The sequence below is a fragment of the Camelus ferus genome, chromosome 3 (genome assembly GCF_009834535.1).
Source record: "Camelus ferus isolate YT-003-E chromosome 3, BCGSAC_Cfer_1.0, whole genome shotgun sequence".
Classification (NCBI taxonomy): domain Eukaryota; kingdom Metazoa; phylum Chordata; class Mammalia; order Artiodactyla; family Camelidae; genus Camelus; species Camelus ferus.
In genome coordinates this window covers 105,360,792-105,379,175 of record NC_045698.1, presented here as the reverse complement: position 1 = coordinate 105,379,175, position 18,384 = coordinate 105,360,792, and the positions used below count along the sequence as shown (strand labels likewise).

At 37.0% G+C, this 18,384-nt stretch overlaps 2 protein-coding genes across 8 annotated transcripts in view; one reads left to right on the top strand and one right to left on the bottom strand.

The window, feature by feature from the left end:
* ARHGEF37 (Rho guanine nucleotide exchange factor 37) overlaps positions 1–4,136 on the bottom strand; it is a 65,256-nt gene extending 61,120 nt beyond the window's left edge. Inside the window, exon 1 of the mRNA XM_032477083.1 lies at positions 4,020–4,136. The gene's annotated coding sequence lies outside the window, so the exon portion shown is untranslated. The remainder of the gene's footprint in view (positions 1–4,019) is intronic.
* A 245-nt stretch (positions 4,137–4,381) lies between these two features.
* Positions 4,382–18,384, top strand: part of CSNK1A1 (casein kinase 1 alpha 1) — a 44,185-nt gene continuing 30,182 nt past the window's right edge. For 2 of the 7 annotated variants that reach the window (XR_004318819.1, XM_014551699.2), the window contains exons 1-2: positions 4,382–4,963; positions 5,591–5,697. Coding sequence is in view for 5 of the 7 variants with exons in the window: in XM_014551699.2 (XP_014407185.1) it covers positions 4,841–4,963; positions 5,591–5,697 (230 nt within the window). In the remaining 2 variants the exon portion in view is untranslated. The remainder of the gene's footprint in view (positions 4,964–5,590; positions 5,698–18,384) is intronic. The other 5 variants (XM_014551700.2, XM_006175913.3, XM_032477085.1 and 2 more) reach the window with 4 other exon arrangements.

Here is an 18,384-nt window from a genome sequence, read left to right as displayed (position 1 = left end):
ATCTGAGTATCTATAGAATACAATTGCTTTACCAATGGCCAACAAATGTGTCTTGTTAGCAATGTTCATAAAAGGGACACTTTCAGTCTCATGAGCACTTCCTTATAAACCACACAGTTGCAAAATTCTTGAGATTTTGAAATGGGTGGGGAAGGGAACAGGGGACTTGCAAAAAAAAGATCTCTTCTAATTAAAATGATTGGGTCTTTACAAAACTGGCTGGTCAAAAAAGAAAATCCAAAAACCCCTTTCTAGAACAGAATGAAAGGACAAGGATTTAAATTTGTAAAGATAAATCTGTATAGATACGTAATGAGAAGGGTAGTCCATGAATAGGGTTTAATCATCACAGACTGTACCAAAACAGAAGTTGTTGTTTATGATACAGGGATTTTAAGTCCAGCAGCACTTCTAGAAACATATCCTAACCAATTAATTTTGAATATGGGCAAAGGTTTAGCTACAGGATTATTCATTAAGGCAAGTATATTCATTTATACTAGCAAAACTTTGGAAATAACTAAAATACTCCATTGGGATTGATTAAATGTTGTTCTGTCAATATGATACATATTTTATATGTAGACACTAAAAATGATACTTTGGAAGATTACTTAATCATATGGAAACATGTCTTAAACAAATCATTAAGTGAAAAAACAGATCTCAATTCTGAATGCCCACTAAGACTATTTGTGGCAAATTTCAAGAAATAAAATAAATACATGTGCACACACATACACATACTGATAGATACACCCAACACATACAAACACGCACATAATATGCATAGAAAAAAAAAAGACTGAACATTTATATACAGCAAATTGTTAACATTTGGTAATTACCTCTAAGAGATTTTTTTCTTTTTTTCTGATTTATCTAAATTTTCTAAAATTTTGTCAGTTTTATAAGGACAAAACAATTGGCATTTTATATGTGTACATGATTATTAAAAGATCATTAGGTGATAAATATATATGAAACTTAATCTTTAGATCTTGAAGCCATACGGGTAAAAAAAAATGCACAGATATGTTCAGAGTTAAATTAATTGAAATACATTAAAAAAACTAAGAAATGTTTGCTTACTTAAGAATGTCTCAAAAGTGTTTGAAGTTGCTATCATAGATGCAGCAATATACTTTCAAAAAACCCTATAAACAACACAGAGGGAGAGAACAGGAACTGAGACATGAAAGGGACATAGAAACTGGTGTCACTGTTTTAGACTGGAAAAAAGACTAAATGGATTATCACTCTGATGAATAGGACATTTCTAATGTTCTTCTGTTTTCAATCACTCCACTAATTCACATATCTGACACTGATTATGCACAAAGCTCTGCAACAGTCAAACAACACCTGAGAGTTTGTCATGTTCTAAGGTATTCCATTCTTCCACTTATTTGTACCAAAGAACTCCAGAGATGGGCAGGCCACCCTTGTGTTTTTATTTTCCTCCTTACTTCATCCAGCTATACTTCTTGTGCTTGTCCTTATAATTTTACTCAAAACACACTCTGGCTACCAGTAACCTTTCCTTGGGTAAATACTGTGATTTGAAAAAAAAGTTTTCAATTCATCTTGACCTCTCTTTGAAAACAGAAGTAATCACTGGGGCATGATTGTCCCAATTTGTCTTATACACTTTTCTTTTTCTCTTTCTTTTAGTTAGAGATTGGTGTTCTAGTCTTTTCTTTGCCACTAAGATCTGTAAGATCTTGGGCAAGACACTTTGTCCTAGCCAGGCACAACTGCTGTGTGTGAAAGCACGATACAGATTGCAAAGCATTTAAAAATATGATTATTGAACTAGATGATTTCTAAATTACATTCAAGATCTAAAATATTTATTGTATACTTTAAATTATATTTTTGGTTAATTCATCTGATCCAGGAGTCGGGAATGGCATTTTGGCACATTTTAGAAGATGCCTTCTGTTACACTAAAGCTGCTGCTGACTCAAAAGTACAAGAATGATTCATAACTAAAATAGCACCCAAAACAGGTAATCCTTCAATTACTGAGGCTGAAAGTTACTACAAATAATACATGATTTTAAGGAGAAAGCTGAATTCATAGCCAATGCCTAAAAACTTCATTTCCTACAACAAAAAAACCCCCAACTTTTGCCCTTCTTAAATCTGATAAATTTAAATATTATGATGGAATCAACTGAAATCACATTTTAAAAGATTACAACAACTCATACAGCATTTTAGTACATTTTGCTGGATATTGTCAATGCTGGAATACTGACTACAGCAAGCAGGAAACAAATGAAACACGCCAAATATACACATAAAATCAAAGACTCTCAGAGTTGAAAGGGCTTCTAAAAGTTATTTAGACTAGTAAGTCCCAGAGTATGGCATTTCAAAAGCTTACAAAATATGGGGAGAAAAAAAGGCAGACATAAAGCATCAACTTCTAATTTTGCCAAACAAGGACATCAATAAAACCACCATCCACCATTAGGACCATTTTATAAAAGGACACTTTAACAACACACATGTAGGAAGATGTAATCTCAGAATAAAGTATAATTTGAAATTAGATAAATGAAAGAAAAAAAAGCATTATACTGCAGTTTTGTAGTATTTCATGGGAAAACTTTGTTAGACTTGTCCACTGTCCACACACGGACCTCTGGGAAGCCCTAATCTAGTCCACAACATGCACGTAGCCCACTGTTACCCCCCAGCCCCCAGTTGAGCATGTATAGCCTCACTACATCCAAAAAAAAAAAAAAATCCCTTTAAATGTATACCCCACAGAGAACTTCTTAGGCTGAGGAATCCATTAAAATTTGGATGGCTGTGGTAGAAAATCAGCAGAATGGTAGCTATCGCTGGGAACTTACAAACTTCAAGAGGATTACACTTGACTTTTTTTTTTTTAAAGAACAAAATTTAACAGCAGAGAATTTTAAGTAGGCCAGACATGCTTTCGAGTCACCAAAGGAGAATGTCTAACAGTGCTGATTTGGAAGTCAGGCAGCCTGGGTTTTGATAGTGCCTCAAAATTTCAAAACTTCAAGCTAAATCTTAAAGCAATTCTCTTTCCCTGTTTTCAAATTCAAGACTTTTAGGTTAGAGCTTTATGAATACAAATATTTAAGTTAAAAATAGAGTAGTAACATAAAGGAATTCTAGTTATCTTCCAGGATGAACCCCATTACTATCTGATCAGCTTTCAGTGGCAGTTAAGCTTGTATGTTTTTTTCTGTTTCAGTGAAATTATTTTATTTAGGGTGGATTTTTTATTTAAATTTTCACTACTGAGGCTGTGACTTATTCATCAGGGTTTGATTCATATTGCAGGTGACGATGAATACGGTGCTTCCTTTTGTGATCATCATTACTAAGCCCAATTTTTCCAGGTGAAAATTTGTAAACCAAAATGTGTTCAAGATTTGACTCTTTAATCAATTTTTAGTAAAAAAAAATTTACTGTGTAAAGTTTTAAACGTTGTCATTTTTATTTCGTAATAGTTGTTTCTACTCTTATGTTTTTAGGGTCAAAACTGCAGTTTTCAACACTACTAAGATAGGATTTTTCAAGGATTTTGGGGGGGAGGATAACAACTTTCATTATGTGCAGTTTTTTCACGACTGTAGGCCTTATTTCCTATTGATTATATATTCGCCACTAACATTGTAACTTGGGTATTTTTTTTTCTTTGGGGATCGAGTATCATCAGTAGGGACACAACACAAAGACAGAGCAACAGGGTTAATTCCTGCTTTCCCTCTTTTCCCCTCCTGTAGAAAGAGGGACCCTAGCACTCCATAAAGCGCAGAACTCTAAAATTAAGAGTAAGTAACTAGACTCCGCTAAAAACAGGGGGCCCTAAACAAACGCAGCCCACATAGGGCTGCTTTTCGTTTTCTCTCCACCAGAGGCGACAGCCTCTTTCAAAACAGAAATGGGCTGTAATAGGCCGGTTGGGGGAGTCGCCCAGTAAAGATCAAAATGTTAAAAACCGCCTCAAACAAAGAGCAAAGGTCAATACCCGACTCCCAAGGAGGCCTGACGCTTCCATCCTCCACGAAAAATGAAGGTGACTCCTCCCTAACATGCTCTCGAGGCCTGAGGCCGCGCGGCCTCTCAGAAACCGGACTGGTCTGAAGTGACTAACAGGTAGTTAACCGTGGTACAACCGACGACCGGAAGTGGAAATGAGCCCGGGGCGGGGGTGAGGAGAGGCCACCGCACGCCTGTGCAGGCCGCAGGGTTACAGTACGCATGCGCATTTGGGCGGTGACGGGGTGACGCTCGGAGCGTGGGCCGCGACTCTCACGGATCCGGTTCCGCCCTCCCTGTTGCTGTCGACCCTCCGGGGTTAGCGCCCGCGATCCCTTTCCCAGAGTGCTCTGCGCCGTGAAGAAGCGGCTCCCAGGGACTGGGGGCATTTTGTGTTGGCCGGAGCCGGAGTAACAAGATGGCGGCGTCGGCGGAGTGACAGGGGTCCCTCCGAGCGGGAGCCGGCGGCAGTGGTGGCAGCGGTATCGCCGCCCTAACTCACCGCGCCTCTTTTCCAGCCCGCGACGTCGCCGCGAAAACGAGGCAGCGGCGTCCGCCGAGAAAGAAGTGGCCTATACTGGTAACCGCCAGAACCCCCTCAACAATCTGCGGCCTGTCAAAAAGAAACCTGACAGCGGCGGTGATCAGGTTCCGTTTGGCCGATCCTGGTCCCTGTAACGCCGAGAAAGCCAACGTTTTCCATTTCCGGCCGCCCTCAGCAGCCTTGCTCGGTGGACGAGCTCTAGCGGCCTTCGTTCTCCTCTTAGAGGTGTCGGGGCTTAGCCCCAGCCTCCATCTTCGTCTCTCAGGATGGCGAGCAGCAGCGGCTCCAAGGCCGAATTCATTGTCGGAGGGAAATATAAACTGGTACGGAAGATCGGGTCTGGCTCCTTCGGGGACATTTACCTGGCGATCAACATCACCAACGGCGAGGTAACCACCTGGGGTGGGGTTCACAACAACGCTGCGCCTGTCCTCACCGCCCCCCCACCCCCAAACTGTCCGGGCCTTTTCCCACCGCACGCATGCACCCAGAAGTCCAGAGGGAGCCAGTTTTCCTGGCTTAGGAACCTCCTCCCTTCTCTTTCCCTTTTAGGGAAAGAATCCGAGAGAAAGGTTGGGTATACTGTGAACTCTCCCAGCTTGTTAAAAATATACCTTAATCGAACTTTTTAAACCGTCGTTTAAGGTGGGGACGGCAAAATCCTATTTCTCTGATCCCAGTGTTTTTCTTTATATATTCTTTAATTCTACTGGGGTTTTTGTTTCAGTTAGGTCAGCTTCCGATCGCCTGGCTCCTTCATTAACCTCTCATTACGTTTTCTGGATGAATCCTTTTCCTGCATTTTAGAGGACGTGCCGCTTTCGTCACTACCCCCTGAAGAGGACTTTGAGGCTGGTTGCTTCGTTTTATAATTACAAAGAGAGCTTTCTCTTCCCAGCGTCTCGCTTCCACCTTCTAGTCGCGAGTAGGAGCTTTACTAATGTCTCCCTCTCCTTTCCCAAGTGACATTGAATCCATAGGGATGTTGATGCCATCATCCCCTCTTTCCCCTGCAGGAAGTGGCAGTGAAGCTAGAATCTCAGAAGGCCAGGCATCCCCAGTTGCTGTACGAGAGCAAACTCTATAAGATTCTTCAAGGTGGGGTCGGCATCCCCCACATACGGTAAGAATCCATAAGCAAATTGACGATCCTCTGAGGGAAGTGGGGGAGATGTGTAAGAGGCCGGTAATACGACCAGCTCAATCGGCTCTTGACATTTGAGTTAACCTGGGTTTCCTAAGAACCATAAGTCATCACAATCAGAGTAAATTTTGGTTTGCCAACTTAGTTTAGAATTTCAGTTTGTTACTTTCTGCTCCATTTAGCGTCCATCATTCGTCCTGAGGTTTTCATTTGCAGTTTAGTGTGCAGGTCATCTTTGATCCCAACGCGGAAGCGTTGCCCGCTGCTTGTTTTACGTGGACACCTCTGATGTTCTTGGGTTTGTCCAGTGAAGTGGATTTGAAGGTGCCGAAGTGACCGGGCTCGGCCAGTTCGGGTTGCTATTGGAGCTGGCTTGGGAAATGGCTGCTCTTTTGTTGTGTTTTTGTTCCAATATGTCTTCCTCCTCCGCTTAGAAAATGGCGGAACGACGTGACTCAACCACATATTCCTACCCTTTTCTCTGCTTAGGTTCATAAGTTATGCTTCTTTGATTCCCTCTTTAGCCTTGAGTGACTAAACCTTTGAAAAGCCAAGAATAAAGCTGCAGGCAGCGGTGGGGTGCCAGGATGGAGATGGCATAATGACAGCCTGTGATCTCTGCAGCAGATGCGATGTGAAATTAAGTTATACTATGCAAAATACTTAATAGTCCTTTCAAAAGTGTTACTCTTTTGAGAATGATAATATTGGCTACTTTTCAGTCTGTACTAAATTTTTATGGGTAATGGCAAAGGCAGTTGAAGCAGCACTATATTGAAATTGACAATCAGTTGTATTAAAAGAAAACTTAATCATGTAACCAGTTTGATCTGTAACTTTAACCTGTTGAGTTAACTTCCTCAGTAACTGCTCACATTTAGAATATTGAGGCCTCTTTTGGAGATGGGACATTGGTGAAGGCAAATAGTAACAGTAATGAGAATAAAAAATGACCAGATGAAGACATTGGGTTCTTTTAAATGATTAAAGGATTTTTAGAATAGTTTGCCTTTTGAGATTGAAGAGTCTCTTCCTAAAATAGACTAAAATATAGTTGGAAACCCAGCCATTTTCCAACAATTAATCAAAAATAAATTTTGCAAAAATATGCAGAGACAGTTGAGAATTAACTGGAATGGTATTTACTGTAGCTTATTCCTGCCTCTGTTCCTCAAATCTTGAATTATGGACTGGATTATATTATGTTAATTCTGATGTGAAAAAAACGAAAGTAACACTATTCTTAAAAAATTTCCAATCCTCATAGACGTTTTTAATGGAGAAGTTAAATAATACCATCTTTTATTGGTTAGAAGTGATAAATTATTTGAAAGGAAATTCCAGGTTTATCCCATGAGGTAAAAACTAATGTGAATTCTGAGATGATCCAATTTGATTTTTAATGATTTTTCATTCCTTAAGAGAAAAAACGGCTGTGTGAGAAATTAATTTGTGATTGTGGAAGAATGAAAATCTTGGTTAAAATATCTTGCTTTTCTCTTCACAAGATAAAAAAATGTCAGTTGCATTAGTCTAAAATTAAAATTCCTTTGCGTTTAATTTCATTTCTTCACCCTGGCCACCACTGATTTGCTTTCCATCACTAGGTTTTCCTAGAATTACATGTAAATGCAATCATAAAGTATGAGGTCTTTTGTGTCTGGCTTCTCTAACTTAGCATAATGCTTTTGAGATTCATCCATGTTCAGAGGTTTTCTAAATTTCACAGATCAGGTTGAATTTAATGTATCTGAAATCATTTTCAAAAAGCATTAACCATCTGGCATTTTCACTGCTAAACCCAAATTAAATACACACACTTTTATCTGGTAGATTTTATTTAAGGGCAACTCTGATATACACCAACAGAGGGTAGCAATAGTTAATATACTGTATAAGCACATATATTAATGAAATTAACTTGTGAGCAAAATTGTAAAATATTAAATGCAGAGAGTTGTGGTTTTAAACTGTGGGTGGAGCTAAGAAGAGATTAACCTGACTGTCTAGTTAAGGCTTCTAGGGAGAGGAGATGGGATTTCAGGATCTGGCTCTAAGGAAGATAGCTTGGTGAACTGGTTGGGGAAGGCATCCAGGAGTAGAGTGTGGCTTCTGGGAGTAGTCTCCAAGACAGAATGTAGTAATTGGATAAAGGTGGGGGAAAAGTAAATTTGTCTTAGGAGTGGTATAGTCCCAGGACAAAACAAAGGTGGTTCATTGGTATTAAAATAAAGTGTGAGAATTGTTTTTCCACTGAAGTAGAGAAAATAAAAAAGACTTGTGAAAGCTCTCTTTATTTGGGGTAGTGACATCTTCCTCTCAGCTCAGTTTGTTCCTCACTATTTCCACATCAACTATATACAGTATACACTCAATAAACATTTACTTGGTAAGCATTGCATAAAATTGACTCTTTAGTTAGATTAAATAAGGCAGTGTATTACCCAGAGCGTTGGAAATGTTGACAGTAAATTTAAAGTTTTAGATTTTGCTGTATTTACGCCTCATATCCACCTCCTCCCCCAGTCAACCCTCCCTACCACCATTTTCTTAAAGATACTATGAGATGTCTGAAAACAATGGCTGAAAATTACCTGGCATGTGTAGCATACCTCCCATATCAGATCCTTAGTAAATGAGGACCTTACTGAGGGATCTATTGTTACACAGAAGCATAGCATCCAGTGTAAAGAGCAAGAATGAGAGGATGGCATTCAGTCTCTTGATATTTTTAAGAAACTAAAAGACCTTAGGCCTTGTGAATTAACATCTGGGAGCTCTTTTAAAATTTCTGTTACAACCCTCCCTTTCTTTGTGCCACTTGGAAGTGAATTAAATTGTTCTCTAAAGAAGTATTTCTGTTATAACCAAGCTCTAAATCTGCCATGTGGTTTTGACTATGTGATCTGGGGTCAGTCAGCCCCTTAACCTCTTTGGGTATATCAGTTTCCTTATCTTTGAAATAAAAAGAGGATTTTACCAAGCTGGTAATTTTCTAATTTTATTGGAGTAGGAAAGGAGAATGCTGGACAGAAAAGTTTAGGATTTCCTTTTCTTCTGCTGGAAAAAGTTTCGCATGCTGAGCTTTCGGGTAGGATTTTGTTTGATCAAGTTTCCCTACTTATATAAGTCACTGGCCTCGTTGATCTTAGAACTTCCAGCTCTGAATCTTAAGATTTGCTTTCAGATGATGGTAGCTAGAAAGTATTTCATCATAGTTTGATGTTTTGTCTAGATCTTACTTTTGAATGTTATTTTAGTAGTGAGATACCACTCAGGACCTTAAAAATGCTGTCTCCAATGGATAAATGGGCTACCAGTTAGGAGGAAGTAAATTAATGGAATATATTTTTAGAGGAAAACATGAATAAAGAAGATGAGATGGCATAGGAGAATTTTTGTTGCCTTGTTTATTTAACCACTTTTTCTTTTTTGCCCTGTCTGAAGGTCAAATATTCTAGGAGATATAAAGTACTAGTTAATCCTTACTCTTCAGTGTTAAAAGCAGCTTAAATTTTAATCTTACCTTTTGGCACTGAGCGTATAGCCTGTAAATAAGTTCTCATGCTGTTATCAGAGAAGAAAGATGACATCTACATTGGGTATGTCGTTATTTGAGAGAGAATATTACAGATCATTGGATACATGAGAAACACGATTTTAATTCATAGAGCATACTAAAGGTACTTATTTTGCCTTGTGCAGGATTTCTAGTAATGGAATAATGTGATGGTGCTTAGATAGCATTTTGAGCTTTGTGAAACCTGAGAGATGACAGCCCAACACCTCATGATACAAATTAGACTATTAAGTGTCAGAGGAGTTTCTAGAAGTCTCCTAACTCCCAATTTTCCTGTGAGCCATTTTCACCTTTATGTCAAGGTCAAATTATGTCTACTCACATACCCTACAGCTTTTTATCTGATACTGCAGAGCCATATTTTGCCTCCTTTACTTTTATGGCATTTGGTGTCATACAAAGAAACTGATCCTTGTAAGTAACCTATTGTTTGTATTATATTTAATTAGATGCTTATAATTCTTACTCTCCCTTTTGAATCCATGGGTTGCTGGGTGAGAACTTTTGTTGGACATTATTTGTGTTTAAAATTGAGTAAATACTTGTAAACCATTCTATATATAGTACATGGATTTTACTATCTTGGCATTGGTCATTTTTATAGCTAGGTCTTTTTGTTTCAGAGAATACTTAAGCTATACCTAAAGTCTCTTTTAGTAAGGCTTTCTTATGATAGGTCATACTTAGTAAAGAAATTTAATGTCAAGAGGTCTATACAAGAGAAAACTAGAATTTGAAGCAAATGTTATAAATTTAATTAAGCTTACTCTGTTATATTCTTAACATCAGCCCTTGAGTTTTAACAAATTTTCTTGAGTTAAATGAGTACCTTAATAGCTTTCATAATATAAATGAATACTTAGTTTAAATGATGCTTTTTGTCACTGTTTTTGTTTCCAGTACAATTTCTTTCAGGTGGCTCTTGGAATTGTGAATGACTAGAAACAACATTCTGAATGACTAGTACATTAACAGAGACTGATGCCTGTCTTAATGGGATTTTTTTTTATGAGATGTAATTTTCATACAGTAGAGTATATAGATCAATGTGCCATTGAATCAGTTTTGACAAATGGGTACACTGGCGTAACTCACACTCCCTATTGACATAAAAGAATGTTTGATTTTTTTTTTTTTAGTGCTGCTAATCCTTGATAAGATACATTGTGTGACAGTATAGGTTTTATATATGTGTGTATAAAAGTTGATCTTTTGAATCATAGTTATATATTATTTTTCTTTGATGTTGATTTGGCTGTATGTAAGACTATAAGTTAGTACTGTTATCACCATGAACTATACTAGAACTTACCTAATAAAATGATCAGGTGAGAGTGGTGAATACTCAGTGGTGATTGTTATCTTTACCTTATTTTCTTTTTTTAGAATACTGCCTTTTCCTTGTCTGAAACTCATCGCTGGGGTATGTTGTTTAATGGGGACTTTGGAAATGCTGTAGGAAAAGGTTTAGCTGGACCCTACATTCTGATCTTGAATATAAAGGGAAATGAAAGAACATTATATTGAGAGTCAATTACAAGTTTTGTCAGTGATGTCATCTAGATTTGAACTTAGGCTGAATTCTATCAGGAATGTCAGCTTTGATTTCTTCTTTAATTTTTCAGTTTTGTTAGGTAGAATTACTACAGTTTGACTGCACATATAAAATATATTGCATATTAATACATATATACAATGTATTGCACATACTTTTTTAGTTTACATATATGTACTGATCATCATTTCTAAGAACAGTTTATAGCTTTAGCTTTTTAAACTTACATGATTATCAAAGTAATAAAGCCAACCACAGAAGAAGAATCAACAGAATACAGTAATCTAATCATAAAGGACAGTCAGAGGACAGTCAAATGTGCTTACACATATTCAGGAAATCAATCATGTAAGTTATAAATCATAAGTAGTTCGTTTGTGTCTTTTTTTTTTTTATGATTCCATGTGGCATTTTTCTTTCTCTTTCCGGCCCACTCCACTTAGAATGACGATGTCCAGATCCATCCATGTTGCTGCAAATGGCATTGTTTTATTTTTTAATGGCTGAGTAGTATTCCATTGTGTGTATTCCATTGTGTGTAGTATTCCATTCCATTTTTATATACACATACACATCTTCTTTATCCAGTCATTTGCTGTGTGAACATTGGGGTGTGTGTATCCTTCTGAATTATAGTTTTCTCCGGGTATGTGCCCTGGGATGGGATTGCTGGATCACATGATAAGTATTTTTAGTTTTTTAAGGAACCTCCATACTGTCCTCCATAGTGGTTGCACCAACCTACACTCCCATCAACAAGTGTAGGAGGATTCCCTTTTCTCCACACCCTCTCCAGCATTTATTGTTTGTAGACTTTAATGGTGGCCATTCTGGCTGGTGTGAGGTGATACCTCATTGTAGTTTTGATCTGCATTTCTCAGCTTTCATTTCTAAAAGGGATTTTGTAATACCAATTAGGTCTTAAAAGGTTTTTTTTAATGCATTATATAAATTGATGGGATCGGTAGAATAAAAGATACCTCTTAACATTCTCTGATGCAATGACAATTTGTTTTAACTTCATTGTTGCCTTTTATTCATAACTTTGATATGTGCTTTGAAATAAGTGGGTAGTAGCTTGAATTTAGTGTAGCTAAACATTTTTTTTCCCATCTACGTGTACGAAAAAAAAGTCAACCACTATCCAGGCATTGCACATGGTCTCATTTAATCATTGCAACAACCCAGTGAGTTGGGGTTTCATATAAAGTGTAAAGTCACAATGTTAATTTGCCTAAAGTCATACAGCTAATGTGTTATTGGCATAGGTCTTAATGTCTCTTTCAACTGTATCAGTGGTTCTCAAACTTTGCTGCACATTGGATTCATGCAGAGAACTTTTAAAAAAAATTGACACCTGGCTCCTAATCTCAAAATTTTGATTTAATTGGTTTTGGAGGTGTGACTTAGATACCCTGAGTTATAAAATGTCCCTAGGTGATTCTGATGTGTAGCCAAGTTGAAGGACCATTGTATTGCACCATATTTCAGAGATTAATTATAGTTGTTCCCTGTCCATATCCACCGATCTCCATCTTTTCCTAGCACTACAACTTGATACGGCTGGATTCTTAACTTACTTACCACCTCATATGAATTAGGAGTTGCATTCAGGAAATCCTATACCAGGAAACTTGGTATTGATTGGGATACTGTAATCCCATACAATCAAATGCTTTGATTTCTGAAAAGTATCTAAAACCAGTACGTGAAATCATTTTCCTGTTCATGTCTTATCTGCAGTCCTGCGAGAAAGCCTTCTAGAAACTCTTTGAGGGAAAGAACCTCCTCATGCTGATAGAAATGTATTTCATGTTTCTTAGCAAAGTGCTGGGTAAAAAGGTGCTAAGTATTCATAATAAGGAAATTCTGCTCATATTTTCTCTGTGTATTTACTTTTTCAAAGGAACCCTGTGGAAAGTTAAGGCACCTGCACATTTATAGAATTTTAGGAGTGCATGGTGCATGCATAGTTCCTTAGTTCTAATGGATATACTTATCTCTGTAGTACTTAAGTGTTTCTGAAGTGAACTCAGCTGAACTGAATAGCTGGGAGCCAATTTACAAATGGAAATATGGCTGAATCAATTCATTTAGCTTTGAACTCTGATGTAAAGATACTACCGTATCATAAAATACTAACGTCCATTAATTTCACGGTAAAGCCTTGCTAATGTGGACATTTGTTAGCTTAAGTATTTATTAGCATCTCAGTAGTGAATTGGCCTTTTGAAATTTCTTTTGGTTCAAAGTTGCAGTTTTTGTACTGCAGAATTTTTTTTTAAGGGAGACAAGATGGTGACACTGACTAAGCATACATAGCATATATCATATGTTTCATTTGTGCCTTCATTAAGTGTACAGTGGAGAGGTTTGCAAATTAATTTTTTTAATTGAGGCTGTTCTGTATTTCAGCTCATATGGAAGCTCCTCTGAGTAGTTATATTTCCCTGCACTGCCAGACTATTCTGTCCTTAAGGTGGCTTCTATGGAAAGGGGAGTGTGAGACCTGATTTAAAGCTACTTTGTTTATTGGGAAGTAGCATGAAGTTTTTTTTTGTTCGTTTTTTTTAACATTTTTTTATTGATTTATAATCATTTTACAATATTGTGTCAATGAAGCTTTTTTTTAACAGTATCTTTCATTTTTTAATTTTTCTTTGCAGCTTAAGAAACATTACCTTCTTCAGTATCATGAAGTTTTTGTAAATTTTATTCTCAGTTCCAAATTTTCCAAATCTTTAAGACATACTACATGTGTCTAATATACTGTCTTTGGTAACAGTAAAATGAAACCCTTCTTAACCAGGCTGAATTTTATACCTTTATGTAAATACCATTCTTACCTTTTTCATTCCTTTACTGTGCTGTTCACTACATATTCAGGTTAGGTTGTTTTGCTTTTGACTCTTCTCATTTGATTGGCATTTTTACAGTGAGCTCCACTTACTGAAATCCCAGAGTTCCAGTTTTCGAACCTCTGTAATGCTAATACTTTGTATCCTTCTTTAAAAAGGGAGTGTGATGTTAGCTTCTTTAAAAATTAAAGCTCTGTTTTTGGAGAATGTCTTGGTGAATTTAACATACTTTACAGTACCTGTGTAGTACTTTCTAGAGCATAAGCAAACATTTCATTCAGTCAAATATATGTATTTGAGTGCCTGCCTACTATATACCATGCGGTTTTAGATACTGCACACCTTTCAGTGAATAGACAAAAATTTTGTGAGACTTAACATTCTTTTTTGAGCTTATACCGTATATCTGACATATAGTTGCGAATTTGTCTCTTGCTGACAGTTAGGAGCAAAGATGCCTAAATCTCAAACTGTGTGAGGATGTGAACATTTCCTTAATATCGTTGGGATAGTATACTGAGTTTGAGCCCCAAACAGCATTCTGAGCCATCCAGAGATTGCCTTGATTGGACAGGTCAGCAGGGACCCAATTAGGTCTCCCTTTGAATCTTCCTTAGTTAGCATTTCTCAAACATCAACCATGCATAATAATTACCTAAAGAGCTTGTTAAAAATGTAGGTTTACCACCTCATCCCCAGATTTGTTTGACAGGTTCTGGAACGGGGCCCAAGAGTCTGTATTTTTAACACATACCTCAGATGATTTCTGCTAAAGAAAGACCAGAGAACAACGCTTTGAGAAGTACTGTGCTGAGGTTTTGACACTCCATTGTATTGAGCGGTAGGGGTAGTTAGCAATTATTTTGCTGAGAAGGCTTTGACTATTGTAGGAAATGGCTATTGTCTTTATTGTTGTCATTTCATAATTGTTGGGCAACTGCTTTTTGTGGTGAAAGTAATCCTTGTATTTGTGTAATGCTTTTCAGTTCACAGAAGTACTCTTACAATCCCATGATTATTACAGTACCTCTTGATATGTAGATAAGTTTCGTTAAGAATGTTTGACCAGTGAGCAAAAATAGCTTTTACAGAGCCAGAGAACAAGAAAATGGCAAAGCCAGAGCTAGAACCTGTGTTTTGGCTGCTGGCTCAGTATTCTTTGCACTGTATTAGATATACTGTGAGTTTAGCCAGCTTCCCATTCTTAAGCCCAACTACTGGTTTAGTGGGCCACTTCTTAAGTGTCCAGTCACTGAAGGGCTTAAATTTTTAAGTATATATAGCATGATTCTGTGTTATTAGTTCAGGTTTGCCTAGAATTTAAACTTATGGATAGATATTCGTGTGTATATTCGTTGCTTTTTTTTCTTTAAAATCAGACCTTTCCTTTCTAGAAGCTTATATTGCCTCTTCTACATTCCCTTTCCTATGTCTTACGGAACATTTTAAGCCCAGACCTTGTGTTCTTTCTTCTATTACCTCTGCTTTGTTTTGAGGGTGTGTGTGGTTTTTTGTTTGCTTGCTTGTTTGTATGTTTTGGGTAGGGGGAGGTAACTAGGCTTGTTTACTTGCTTATGTATATATGTATGTATGTATTTAGTGGAGGTACTGGAGATTGAACCCAGGACTTCTTGCATACTAAGCACACATTCTACCATTGAGCTATAGGCTACCCCCCCACTTCTATTTTTAAAAGGTTATATCAGACTTTGGAATCATTCTGTTTTCTCGTGTTCATTTGCTAAAGTAGAGAAATTTGAGTTAATTTTTAAAAACCTAGAATCGATCTATTTTAAATGTTTTGCTAAGCAAATTAGTTAATGTAGAGTGGGGCGGGAGGAAATGTTCCATCCAACCAAAATTATTTGTTCCGTTATATCTGTAATATAAGTGATCACTGTAGTGTAGAAATTACCCTGGAGGAAACGGTTTGGTCTCTGAATAGTGTACTAAGGGATAGTTCGATTTCCATTATTTTCTTGGTCTAACATTTTAATGTATGTTTTCCCACATTTTCTCTTCTTACGGAATAGAGGTAAGTTGCTTTAGCCTTGAGAATTTGAAGTTTAAATTAGGAAGTGAGAAAAGGGATGGGTTTGATACTAAGTAGAGTAAATAGTTGTAGCTTTGGACATGTTGAGTTTAAGGTGACAGTGTATCCCAAGTTTAGTTCTTGTATAGTTAAACCTAGGCCAGGGAATTAGGATTGGGGATAGATATGAGTAAGAATCAGCATAGAAGTGATATTGGAGAAAGTAAATTGAGAAGTGAGAACTGAAACCCTTGGTGGAAGTTCAAAGTTAATCAAGGCAGGAGGAGAGTTGGGATAATGGGCTGTGGAGTGTGCTGGGCATGTGCTCTACCACTGAGATATACCCTCCACCCAGTCTTATTCAATTTTAAATTACTTACGTGCTTGTTAATTCCCTCCCCAGGAGGGTAAAATTGTAAGGGTGGGAAAAGCAGCCAGTTTTAAAAGATTTGAACAGTTCTGGGAAAGTCAATGAAGTAAAAGATTGAATTAGTATCTAAAATTTCTTGAAATCATCACATTATCAGAATTATTACTCTGATCACCATACCCATAGCTAAAACTATGGTTCTTTTCTTAGTTACTTCATGTCTAAATCAGTATGGAGAAATGGGTCCATTTGGTATTTGTGTTTCTGGTTTTAATTGCTTGTATTCTATAGAAAACATATACTGTCTACTAAACCTAATTTTCCAGTTCTCTGAAGTAGCCAAATAGCAGGATTACCTAGCAAAAATGATCCGATCCCAAACCATTTCAAAGGTATTTCTGCAAGTTGTAAACCAAAAGGATTATGAATAAAAATTTTGTGTTACTGACCTTATAAAATCTGAATGTATTTTAAATGTGAAATAAGAGAAGGAAATAGATTGATGCTCTTAAGTTTTTGATGGCAAGAGAAAGGATGTTAAGATCATGAAATTCTAGGTGTCTCTATTCAGAGTACAATGAAGGCTACAAATGTCAGCAAATATGGGCAGGGAAGCTTGAGGAGAAAAAGAGTTACACAGCCATCTCATATACCAAAAATAAATCAAAAATCAGGTGACCCACATTTAGTCTGGTGTCTAGTTCTTCAGAAGAGCTGAAGAGTTACCATGAATCAGAACATAGTCAAACCTGTACATTACAGTCCTGTTTTCATGATGAATGCAGTTAATAAGATGGAGCTTAATAAGTATTAACAATTTTAGGTTGAAGGGGTTATAGTGTCTTAAGACTCAAATTCACAGGTGGCCTGCAGCTTCCAGAAGTAATCAACAAGTGAATGCAGTACCAGGAGGACTGGTGACTTTTGAGACTCAGGAATTTAAATTGAGACTCAAGGGATTGTGTTGTGGTTGAAGGTAGCCTACTTTTGGAATCTGGTGATTTAGGAGGACAGGGGGAGTAAGAAGTGCCTTTCTTAACTGTTGTAAATGAATTGTTAACCCCAACACATACACCAAAAACAAAAAAAGGAAAAGAAGTCAACATGGCATGATTACAATAAGAAGCAGGAAAGGAAGAGGGTTTAGGAAAAGATAAACAAGAATTGCCTGTTGGTTGGTAATTTTTTTTGGCCCATAGAAATTTGGATGCTTTTGAAGGATGGAAAGAGAGCTATCTATAATTTTAAGAATATTGTGAAGGGCAAAATTATACTGTTAAGGATGATACACATAAATATTAATGTATAGGAACATTAAAAGGAATTTAGACAAAAAAGAGTAGGGTAGCTGGAACTGTTAGCAATGACAACCTAAAGGGGGAATTTGAGCTAGTTCTTAGGTTTAGCAAGATTGTACTAGACCAGGTCCTTAATTTCTACCCTCATTAAAAGGAACATAAAGGTTTGATGATGGTGAGTTGGCAAGAGATTAAGATACAGTGTTTTTGAGACTTTAGATGCTATGAAAACGGATATGTTATAGCACTGATTCAGTGTTTACATTTTAGTCATTTAGTAGGGACTCTTGACATTACTAACCTAAAGATGAAAAGGTAAATGTCATAGGAAAAGATATTTACCTCTTAAAACTATCGCTTTTAAAATTTTATAATTATTTGGTTTATTTGAATCGAAGGTGAGTAGATGCTTCCTGATGACCTTATACTTTCAGTGCGTGAAGTTTTTTGTATTCCTTGCTTTGTTTTCCTTGCCACATCAAGCATTCCCTAGCCTGTTAAAACCTCTGATACAGCTTTTTATTTTTTAATTCAGCAAATGTTACTGAGCATTTCCTGCATGTAAGGCATTATGCTGGGTGCTAGGAATATGGCATTGTGAATAAGACCAAAAAATGGCTATATTGTGTTAGGATTCTCCAGAGACACAGAACTGATGGATTATATATACAGGCAGACCTTGGATGTATTACAGGTTCAGTTCCAGATCACCACAGTAAAGCAAAGTTACACAAACTTTTTGGTTTCCCAGTGCATAAAGTTATGTTTACGCTATAGTGTAGTAAGTCCTAACCATAATTTGAGCTTTCAGCAAGTTGTGATCTTTTTGCAGTAGTGACATCAAACATAAAAATCACTGATCACAGACGACCGTAACAAATATAATAATAATGAAAAGGTTTGAAATATTGTGAGAATTACCAAAATGTGACAGACACAAAGTGAGCAAATACTATTGGAAAATGGTGCCAAT